This window comes from Lotus japonicus, chromosome 3 (genome assembly GCF_012489685.1).
Source record: "Lotus japonicus ecotype B-129 chromosome 3, LjGifu_v1.2".
NCBI classification, from domain to species: domain Eukaryota; kingdom Viridiplantae; phylum Streptophyta; class Magnoliopsida; order Fabales; family Fabaceae; genus Lotus; species Lotus japonicus.
In genome coordinates, this window is record NC_080043.1 from 74,307,528 (window position 1) to 74,319,254 (window position 11,727).

At 38.7% G+C, this 11,727-nt stretch overlaps 2 protein-coding genes across 2 annotated transcripts; both read left to right on the top strand.

The window, feature by feature from the left end:
- The first annotated feature begins 2,320 nt into the window (after window positions 1-2,320).
- LOC130745840 (pentatricopeptide repeat-containing protein At1g15510, chloroplastic) lies at window positions 2,321-5,323 on the top strand. The gene has a single exon (XM_057598246.1). The coding sequence runs from the start codon at window positions 2,325-2,327 to the stop codon at window positions 5,070-5,072; it is 2,748 nt and encodes a 915-aa protein (XP_057454229.1). The 5' UTR covers window positions 2,321-2,324; the 3' UTR covers window positions 5,073-5,323.
- Window positions 5,324-9,700: 4,377 nt separating this feature from the next.
- LOC130745842 (molybdate transporter 2) lies at window positions 9,701-11,561 on the top strand. The gene has a single exon (XM_057598247.1). It carries the CDS (start codon window positions 9,831-9,833, stop codon window positions 11,235-11,237), a length of 1,407 nt encoding a protein of 468 aa, XP_057454230.1. The 5' UTR covers window positions 9,701-9,830; the 3' UTR covers window positions 11,238-11,561.
- Window positions 11,562-11,727: the final 166 nt, after the last annotated feature.

Genomic DNA, 11,727 nt, shown 5'->3' on the forward strand with positions numbered 1-11,727 from the left:
AGTTGTGTAAATCAGTGACTATAAAAACTTTTAAGCCAGCTCTTTGAATTTATTTGTCTGTAATATTTATTCACTATTTTATACTCCTATTAAGCTATGAAGTATGAATCATGATACTATGGTTAAAGTATGAATTAATTTGGTTGAAGTATGAATTTAAGCCAACTATGATACTGTGGTTGATTGAAGTATGAATTTAATATGTTTTTAATATGTATTCATTGCTTTATGGGTTTTAAATGGCTTTATACTAGTCAAAGTGACAATGTTTTGTACTGTTACTAAACTATATGTTTTATATTCTTAAAGTTGTTAATGAACTATATGTTTTATATTCTTAAAGTGTTTCAAATGTTCAAAAGTTATAACTTTTAATCTTTGGGATGGAAACCATAGTGGCCCAATTTTTCAATGAAGAGTTCAAAGTCTATTTATTATATTTTGGCCAAAAAAGTTGTAGGAAAATATTGGCCTGAACAAAAAAACAGAGTTCAAGGAAAAAAAGAAATTAGGCCCAACATAGGGCCATAAACCGAGTGAACCCCCGACTCAATCGTCCAACCACCTAATCCGAACCCGATTAAACCGACCAATTAGACGGTCGGAATTGGGCCTCGCTCACCTCTGTTTAGGCCCAACCAAAACCGACTTTATTGAACTAAACCCGACCTATGGACAAGCCAAGAATCTAATATGCAAGTCCGATGACATTCAAGGGAGGGATAGAAAGACACTTCTTGTTCTAGCGGGACCTAGACTTTATTTAAGGGAAATTGTGTCATTTGAGCGGAAAAATTTAGGATACTTGTACTCTTGTAGTACTAGTTCTTTGCATTGATTAATTAAATATTAACAAATGTTAGGATATGTTTGGTGTCTCCGCCTCATCTTATATCTTTCATTCTCTTATGAATAAATTATCATCTCATTAATCCAATTATCAACCCCCTGATCAATTAAGAAATTAAAGTTTGTGGTTGTCTTTGTAGGCATGGGTTGATTGCTCAATTTTGCAGGTCCTAACACCATCCATATCTTCCTCTCTGTTATGCATTGTAATTAGGAGTGTCGAAATTGATTTTTGTACCACATATTGAGGCTTTCAATGGACTAAGTTCTTCACAAGGTGGTGTTGCGGCGCTCTTGTGCACTTCCTTCACCCTTCATCCCATTTGCTAGCAACTTTGTGTAGACCAGCTTATGGGTGATTAAAGTGAATTTTTATGCGACGTGCTCTTCTGAGGGGGTGGATGGTTTCGGGCTTGTTACCCGTGGATACATGGGTTATGTATTTATATCAAGCCACTACCTTAAAGCAAAATTTTCGGCGCACTCTGATGCAAATCTCAACTATCGGTTTTGCTCCTGAAGGTTTACACAACTATAATTTAATTCGTGCACTCGAGGCAAATCGTATGGAGTCATCACCAAATATTACCCATAATTTAAATGAATTGAACAATACGAAGAAAGAAAACTTAAAAGCAGAATATAGATACATATACCTCATTTCCAAGCCTTCACTCACGCTTATATATTTATGGGGGGTTGGATAACTCACTTGGTGAGTTAAGGGAAATGAAGGGTATTGAAGGGTGAAGGGTTAGAGTTCAAAACTTGGTGAATGAACTACTTTTTGAACGTATGGTGAATGAACTAATTTACTAACAATTAACAACTAATATTTGCTAAAAAAACGCATATATATATTTCTGGCTATAGGGTGAAATAAATGGCACAATTGATTGTCATAAACCACATTGGTTAAAGCCATAAAAGGTCAAAGATTGATATTGCATCATACTCCCTCCGTCCCTAATTATATCCTAAAATTGTAAAAATCACGTTTATTAAGAAAACTTTAATTAGTGCATTAGTTTTTAAAAAAATGGTAAAATGTTCTATATTTACTCATATTTAAGTGAGTATTTAGTACTAAGAGGGAAGAGAGTAAGAATGAGTTTCAATTTTAAAATTTTGGAATTGAAAAACCAATAAACCACAAATGTGGAAAAAAAATTACTTTTACATAGTTAGCTTATCTGATAGCATAAGCGTTTATGCAGTGTTTGGGAGAGCTTATGACCTACCATAAGCTGTTTTGTGCTTATTTTCATAAGCTATTCAGGATAGCTTATAAAAAACAGCTTATGCTTATGTATAATTTATTTTTAATTTATTTCAATAAATATTTTAAAATAGTTATGATCATAAACACTTAATTAAATTGTTTTCCGAAACGGTAGCGTGACATAATATAAATCTGAATGTTAGCTTTATAGTTAGAGAATGAGTAATAGTTAAGACAAGAAGTTATGGATAAGATGTTGTTGGCAGCTCTAGAGACAAAGATCTTTAAAACAAGAAAACATTTTACTCTCCTCTCTTTGTTCCTACTTTCACTCTTGACTCACACTGTCGTGGTTACCATCTCATGCTCGTTAACACCAATGTCTGCGTTTGCTACATCTTCGCAGCTCCATGCTCAAAGGGACCACCCCATTCTTCCCACCATTTCCAGCCACTTCAATCTCAAAACTCTCAACTTCCAGATTCTCCATCCCAGACTCAGAAGTAGTAAACAATTTCGTGTCTCAAGTTCCATCACCACCACCGCCACCGCCACCGCTTCCATCAACAACCACAACCCAAACTCCTATATTTGTCAACTATGCCTTCTTGGGAACTTGGACCGCGCTATGAGCTACCTAGACTCCACACACGAGCTTCAAATTCGTGTTGAAGAAGATGCTTACGTTGCTTTGATTCGTCTCTGTGAGTGGAAGAGAGCAAGGAAGGAAGGGTCTCGGGTTTACTCCTATGTTTCTAAATCCATGGCCATTTTGAGCCTTCAGCTGGGGAATGCTCTTTTGAGCATGTTTGTCAGGTTTGGGAACTTGGTGGATGCTTGGTATGTGTTTGGGAGAATGGAAGAGAGGAACGTGTTTTCTTGGAATGTTTTGGTTGGTGGGTATGCTAAGGGTGGGTTCTTTGATGAGGCATTGAATCTTTATCATAGAATGTTGTGGGTTGGTGTGAGGCCTGATGTTTACACTTTTCCTTGTGTTTTGAGGACTTGTGGTGGGATTCCTGACTTGGTTAGGGGTAGGGAGATTCATGTGCATGTTCTGAGATATGGGTTTGAGTCAGAAGTGGATGTGGTTAATGCATTGATAACTATGTATGTGAAATGTGGGGATATTGATAATGCGAGGTTGGTGTTCGATAAAATGCCTGACCGAGACAGGATTTCGTGGAACGCCATGATTTCTGGGTATTTTGAGAATGGAGAGTGTTTCGAGGGACTTAGACTGTTCTGCACGATGCTTGAAATTCCAGTTGAGCCAGATTTGATGACCTTGACTAGTGTGATTAGTGCATGCGAGCTTATCAGTGATGAGAGATTGGGGAGGGAGATTCATGGTTATGTTATGAGAACAGAGTTCTGGAGAGACCCTTCGGTTTGTAATTCGTTAGTTCAGATGTACTCATCTGTTGGACTTATTGAGGAAGGTGAAAAAGTTTTTTCTCGAACGGAAGGTAGAGATGTAGTTTCATGGACTTCAATGATATCAGGTTATGAGAATAATTCAATGCCTCATAAAGCTCTTGAGACATATGAAATGATGGAAGAGGAAGGTATCATGCCAGATGAAATCACTATAGCCAGTGTGCTATCTGCTTGTTCTTGTTTATGCCATTTAGATATGGGGATGAAACTTCATGAAATGGCCAAGCAGACAGGGTTCATCTCTTATACAATAGTTGCAAACACACTCATTGACATGTATGCCAAGTGTAAATCCATTGACATGGCTTTAGAAGTTTTCCACTCTACTCGTGACAAGAATATAATCTCCTGGACATCTATCATCCTTGGTCTTCGGATCAATAACCGATATTTTGAAGCTTTAGTTTTCTTCAGAGATATGATGCGTAGACTAAAGCCAAACTCTGTTACTTTAGTTTGTGTCCTATCTGCATGTGCTAGAATTGGAGCTCTGGGATGTGGTAAAGAGATCCATGCCTATGCTTTGAGAACCGGAGTAAGTTTTTATGGTTTTCTGCCGAATGCAATTTTGGACTTGTATGTGAGGTGTGGAAGAATGGAATATGGCTGGAAACAATTTTTCTCAGGTGATCAAGATATTTCTGCTTGGAACATTTTGCTAACAGGATACGCTGAGCGTGGGAAAGGAGCACTTGCTGCTGAGCTTTTTCAGAGAATGGTAGAATCAAACATTGAACCTGATGAAATCACATTCATCTCCATATTATGTGCTTGCAGCAGATCTAGTATGGTTGCAGAAGGCTTAGAATATTTTAACAGCATGAAATACGAGTACTCTATCACACCTAATCTGAAACACTACGCATGTGTAGTCGATTTACTTGGCCGTGCTGGGAAATTAGAGGATGCTTATGAATTCATACAGAAAATTCCAATGAAACCAGACCCTGCAGTTTGGGGAGCCTTGTTAAATGCGTGCCGGATCCACCGTGATGTCGAGCTAGGGGAACTTGCTGCAGAGAACATCTTTCAAGAAGATACAACCAGCGTTGGCTATTACATTCTTCTGTCTAATCTATATGCTGATAATGGTAAATGGGACAAAGTTGCAGAAGTAAGAAAAATGATGAGACAGAATGGGCTAATAGTAGATCCTGGATGCAGCTGGGTGGAAATTAAGGGCACAGTGCATGCTTTTCTCAGCGGTGATAACTTCCATCCTCAAATCGAGGAAATAAACGCGCTTTTGGAGCGGTTTTACGAGAAAATGAAGGTAGCTGGTATTGAAGGGCCAGAAAGTAGTCACATGAACATAATGGAAGCTTCCAAGGCTGATATATTTTGTGGACACAGTGAGAGACAGGCCATTGCCTTTGGACTTCTTAATTCTGCTCCTGGGATGCCCATTTGGGTGACCAAGAATCTTTACATGTGCCAAAGTTGTCACAACATTGTCAAATTTATCTCGAAGGAGGTCCGCAGAGAGATTTCTGTAAGAGACGCTGAACGGTTTCACCATTTCAGGGGAGGTATCTGCTCTTGCATGGATGAAAGATACTAGTCAGATTGATTATTAGCTGGTATAAACTGTAAGATATGTAGCATCATATTAAAAAGTTATGATCATAGGGTACTTCAACTTTGAGATCCTTCAGAGAAGCGATTAATGGAGCTGTGAATCATTAATCATGCATTGTATAACATGATATAGAAAGAAAGAAAGAAGGTAGTTTTATGTATGCTGCACATAGGTTATTCTCATTTGTAAACTTAAGACTGTAGTATAGTAATTTTCAACTACTTTTATACAAATCAGGATATGTCTGATCCGGTAATTCCAAATGATACTGAAATATACAGTCCAACAAGTGATACAAACAGATTATAAAAGTTTGTAGGAGAGGATATGTATGGTAAATTGACTAAATTCCACGGTGCTGCTGTGGTAATGATTTTTTTAGGGGAAATGGTAAAAGTTAAGATAATATACTCCTACTAAACAAATGAAGTGAAAGTTAATCCCACTATTCATCCATGATTTTCGTCAAATAACACACTTAGTTTTGCCACCCATTTCATTCGTTTTCCCCCCTTCATAATATATAGCAGTGCAGAAGTTTTAGTCTTTTAGATGCTGTCTGTTATTATAGTATTGTGATAAAACGGTTTAAATGTAGATTGCAGCTGGGTTTAAAGATCATGTAGTGGTGAATATGGAAGTCGCGTAATAATCATCTCTTTAATTAGCATGTTTGGCCTATTTACTTTGTTCTTAGGAAGATTGTGGTAGTTGCTATTTAATTAGCTACTGCTTAGTCGCTATCGGTGGACGATGAATTAGTCTCATGACTATCAGTTGTAAAAACTACCTTAGATTATTAATCATATTTTTAAATGTATATCGGCCAAAGTTTTCCTCTAAGGATTTGATTCCTAGACCAATTCCCCTTCTCAACTTATATATCTTTCAATTCGTATCACTTGAGTCATCATTTGGGAACATTATGTTTTAATAATATTCTTAGTAATTGGTTGATGTCACAGCTCTTATTGGCGTAAAGGTTAATGAGGCATATTTTGTTCAGCCTTTTTCCTTAGAGGTGTTAGGTGGGTTAGTTTTGTCATTGGTAGGACGATTTTGTCTTGTACATCTTAGTTTGTTTTAATTTTACTTTCTCTTATCTATACTTGTATTGTGTTGAAGTATTTCTTGTACTTCTCTTCAATATATTTCTCTTTGCCTATAAAAAAATAAAATGAATGATAAATGTAATCAGAAAATTGGCTTCTCTTTTATTTGCTTTCGCAAGATTTGTTTGGTAGAATGATGCAGCTCTACCACTAAAAAGTTACTTCATTTTTCATTTAAACTTTTTTTTTCTCATTGTCATCTCTAGATCAATACATAGACACGGAGTGAAAATTACGTTAATGGTGAAACTACAATCAACTTAGAGTCCGTCTGGCTGGGCTGTCACTCTTGCATCCACTCGTGCTCTATAACGTAAGAAAAAGGAATCTTCATCCCCATTTTGACAAAGAACATCATAATGTCGCGTAAGCAATATCTTAATAGAAAACAAAAAACAAAAATCAGTGAACCAAAAGCAATCAAACAAAAGAATAATAAATACAAACAATCAGGCATTGAAAAATGCATTTCGTTTGAAACAGCTGCTCTACACGTAAGAAAAACTTGTTTGCAATTTATTCAGAGCTATGATATGTAAACATGCGGTTTTGAGTAATATTCAATAGTAGTAGCAGTTTTTAACCTCCAAAAATATTTGTGATTGCTAAAAAGTAAAAACTACTGCAAATAAAAATATTAGTGAATGTGTATGTCTATTAAATGTAGGTCAAAATTGTATGTTATAGTATTTTGGATTTATTTATTATGTTGGGACAGGTAGAACTGTAGAAAGCTGGCACAATCAGATTCCAACCCAAGTGCTTTCAAATGAAAACGATGCAATAGGTCCTCAAAACGTCACCGATCACAACCACAAACAGGAGAAAATTTTGGATACTCACGTAAATGTTGAGCACTCAGTATTCCATCTGTATAAATATTACTGTCACTAACTAACAATTTTATCTTCAAAAATTAATTAATGAACAAAATTTAAATAGTATAGACATAAATGATAAAACCATATGACTTACAGCCAAACACGCACTATTGTGTATAGTAAGAACAAGTAAACAATTTTCATCCCCATTTTGATAATAAAGAACATGAAAACGTCACGTAAGCTAAGATCTTATAAAATGACAGTGGACCACTGAAAAACAAGCAATCCAACAAAAGAAGAAATAATTAAAAAAAGTCAGTTAATCAGGCATTGAGAATCGAATTCCTTATTGAATCATACATGTCCCCCACCCATTACGAAATAACAGCTCTACATATGGAAGAAAATCTAGATTCTCTATTATTTATCTAGGAAACTAAAGATGAGCAATCAGATTCCAATGTAAACCCTGGAATTTTAAATAATTTTGATTTGTGGAGTCGCATGTATACCTCATTTTTTAAATATTTTCTTCATATAACTTCCCTTATTATTAATTTATTCTTTGTCTTTCCCTCATTTAATTTAGATGTTATTAACACATGTGTAGATCAACTGACACGAAGTTGTTTTTAGCTAAATTTAATATCTCGAGTTCTTCCATGCTGCATTACTTACTTTACTTTACAAGAAAAACTTTGCCACTCATACATGTTATATCCGGCCCGAACAATATTACCATAATGGCCTTTAAGAAAATTTAGGGAGTAAATGATAAAATTGATCCCAAAGTGTTGAATGCGTGTAAGTTCACCCATAAAAGAAAGAAATACTCCTGCAATTTCTGTTTGTGTAAAATGTCGGTCAAGACAGTCCATGTGGTCAGATAAAATATCAATATTAACTTTCATTTTTCACGATAAGTGATTCATGAAGTATTTCCATTCTCTAAAAACGGCAATTCAGAGACCAATTTGATCATTCATCCGTTCGAGTTTAAGTTATCATAAGGCTTAAAACTACGTGGTAGGCCCTCAAATATGACGATGACGACTATGGAGGCGTTTAACATGGACCAGTTTTTTCTGGTCCATGGTTGCACCACTCTCCTTTTGACCTGCTATGGAAGGTTTTTCGGTTTTTAAAAAAATAATAAAAATACATATTTATTAATCACAATAATTAATTTGTGATAATTTTAATTAAGTTAATTAAAACCAAACTCCCTAGAATCTCTCCTCTCTCCTCTCTCCTCTTCATCTTCTACCTCCTAATTTCAGAAATCAAAACCTCTCATCCTCTCATCATCCACCCAACCACCGCTGCCCCCACCGCCACCACCCATTGGTTCGACCCTCACCCCCCAGATCTGAAACCCAGCTCACCAAACACTGAAATCTGTTTCCTCTTCCTCCTCCTCTTCTGTAGATCATGGTTCTCGTTCAAAGCTTCAAAGTTTCTGGGTTTTTGGTTGGGTTTCTGGGTTACAAGCTTCGAGCTCCCCCTCTCCAGACACCATATGATAGGTTGAAGCTGTATCTGTAACAATGGTTTGAGATCTGAAAAAAAAAAGTCTTGGATTTTCTTCTTTGGTTTTCCTTTCTCAGTTATAGTAGATCTATTGTGAGAGGGAAGAAGGGGTTTGTGGGCTCAGTTTCTGGGTGGGGTTTGGGGTGGGTTCCGGTTGGGTTTCTGGGGAAGGGTGGGGTTGGGTTTTTTCCACCACCACTATCTCACTCATCTTCTCCAAGCTTCCACTCAACCACAAATCAAACCCAACTCGTTTCTTCGAGAATGCCCAGAAGAAAAAGTTTGTTTTTCCGGCGCGGTGGGGGTTCTGGTCGCGGCGCGGTGGCTGAGGGTCTGGTGCGAAGAGGTGGTTCTGGGTTGTGGTTTGCTGGTGTGGGTTCGGTGGAGGGAGAGGTGCAGAGTGAGAAAGATGAGATGAAGATATGGAGGGAGAGATCTGCAACTTCTTCTTCTTCTTCTATTAGGTCTGCAACTCCTTCTTTTGGGTTGTGAAATGGATTTCTAATAGTTTTCGTTCCTATTTCTCTGATTCAGTTTTCTAATTTCATGAGGAAATGAGAAAATGGGATCTGCAAAGAGTGTTGAAGAAAAACCCAAGCTGCTAACCACTGGGTGTTGAAAATTAGATTCAGAAACACCTGTTTTTAAGCTCCGCTTGTGAATTCCTGGTGCCTGATGTATTTAAAGTTAGATTTATTTTTGAAATGTACTACCTAAAATTTGATGGAACAAAAATCTGAGTTATTGTTTAATGCCATTGGAGGTTGTTTTCTCCCAGTGTTTAATTATAAATTTGTTGCAGAAGTTGAGCAACCACTTGCAACTCCATGATGCCAATGGATTCTAGTGCAAATGATATAAGCAATTGTAATTGATAAGAAACGGCGGAGGAGGAGGAGAAAATGTCCAACATCTTGGATCTGGACTTGGATGAAGAAGAAATGGATTTGATTTAGAGAGATAACTAGATTATAATTAATAAATATCACAAATTGTTGTAATTAATTTTAGATAATTCAATTAACCTAATAATTAATTAAAGATTAAAAAAATATGTTTTTTGATTTTTTTTTAAAAAACTTGCTATTGTGGGTCAAAAGGGAGTGGTGCAACTTTGCACCACACAAAAGTGGTCCATAATAAATTTTTCCGACGACTATTAACATAAGAATACCTGAATCACTTCTCTAATTTTGTTGTTTCACATACAAATCCATTCTTAGCATTGAAAAAGCCAAAAAAAAAACACAACCATATTCGTCTCTCTCGTTAACATGGCACACGCCATCTCCAACGAGCAAACCGAAATGTCAACCACCACCACACCCCTCCTCCACCGCCACCTCCTCTCCGGCGTCAAACTCAGAACCTCCATCTGGGCCGAACTCTCCGGCGCGGTGGGGGACTTAGGCACCTACATCCCCATCGTCCTCGCCCTCTCTCTAGTCAACAACCTTGACCTCACCACCACACTCTTCTTCACCGCACTCTACAACATCTCCACTGGCCTCCTCTTCGGCCTCCCCATGCCAGTCCAGCCCATGAAGTCCATCGCCGCCGTCGCCATCTCCGAAACACCCCCACTCACCATCCCCCAGATCTCCGCCGCCGGCCTCTCCGTCGCCGCCGTACTTCTCATCCTCGGCTCCACCGGTCTCATGTCCGTCCTCTACCGCTACCTCCCTCTGCCAGTCGTCCGCGGCGTTCAGCTCTCCCAGGGGCTCAACTTCGCCATGTCCGCCGTCAAGTACATCCGCTTCCAGCAAGACCTCGCCACCTCCAAATCGGGTCCTCCGCGAACGTGGCTCGGCCTCGACGGCATCATCGTCGCCCTCGCCGCAATTCTCTTCCTCGTCCTCACCACCGGCGCCGGCGACCCACCTCCCGAAAATCCTCCCCCGTCATCAGACGAACCTTCCGATCGCCGTCGCAACACCGTTCACCGGAGGCTGAGACTCCTCTCAATGATTCCCGCAGCGTTGATAGTCTTTCTATTCGGTGTAATCCTCTGCTTCATTCGCGACCCTTCTATCTTCCAAGATCTGAAATACGGGCCGTCGAGAATCAGGGTGGTTCCGATCACCTGGGAAGATTTGAAAATCGGGTTTGTTCGTGCGGCGATTCCGCAGATTCCATTATCGATTCTGAATTCGGTTATTGCAGTTTGCAAGCTATCTGGGGATTTGTTTCCTGACAGAGAAGCTTCAGCCATGAAGGTTTCAGTGAGTGTTGGGCTAGTGAACTTCGTAGGTTGTTGGTTCGGAGCCATGCCTTGTTGTCATGGAGCTGGTGGTTTGGCTGGACAGTACAGGTTTGGAGGTAGGAGTGGAGCTTCTGTGGTGTATCTTGGGATTGCCAAATTGTTGCTTGCTTTGGCTTTTGGGAATTCTTTTGGGAGAATCTTGGGTCAGTTTCCTGTTGGGGTTCTTGGGGTGCTTTTGTTGTTTGCTGGGATTGAATTGGCAATGGCTGCTAAGGACATGAACACTAAACAAGAGGCTTTTGTGATGCTTGTTTGTGCTGCTGTTTCTCTTACTGGGTCTGGTGCTGCTCTTGGGTTCATTGTTGGGATTGTTCTATACTTGTTGCTCAAGTTGAGGGAGGTTGAATGTGGTGGTGGGTTTGGGTTTTCCAAGAAGAGCAAATCTTCTGTGGATGAGGATACTCCCTTAATGGCCTAGACAAGTTGGTTCCTAATTTGTAGAGATGATGGGTTTGGTTTGGTTAGATTTGAGTTTACAATTGAAGTAGCTATATGTATATGTAATGTAAAGTTTTTGTTGGTAGTGTGTGAGAGAATGGCTATTGGTATGGCAAGTAAATGATCAGCAGTGCTGTGATCATTGGGAGGTTCTCTCACTTGTATAAAGTGCATCTTCTTTGCACCTTCCTCCTATTCTAAGTAACCCTTTTGTATTTGTGTTGGTGCAAAGGGTGTACAACATATGTGTATTTATAGATAAACTCATCCACTTGAGTAAGAGACTTTTGCCGAATTATGTTTATGTGCTGGTCAGCTGGTGGACTAGGAAACATGGTTATCAGAGGATACTCGCACTTGTTTGGAGACACATGCTTTGAGGACAATGAGCTTTTCCATTCCCTAGAACAATAACCATTTAATTGGGTGATGTGTAATTCATGAAAATCAATGTGGATGTCCTATGGGCT

Excerpts from the sequence above, each read along its gene's own strand:
- LOC130745842 (XM_057598247.1), top strand. The coding sequence starts at position 9,831 with ATGGCACACGCCATCTCCAACGAGCAAACCGAAATGTCAACCACCACC.
- LOC130745840 (XM_057598246.1), top strand. The coding sequence starts at position 2,325 with ATGTTGTTGGCAGCTCTAGAGACAAAGATCTTTAAAACAAGAAAACAT.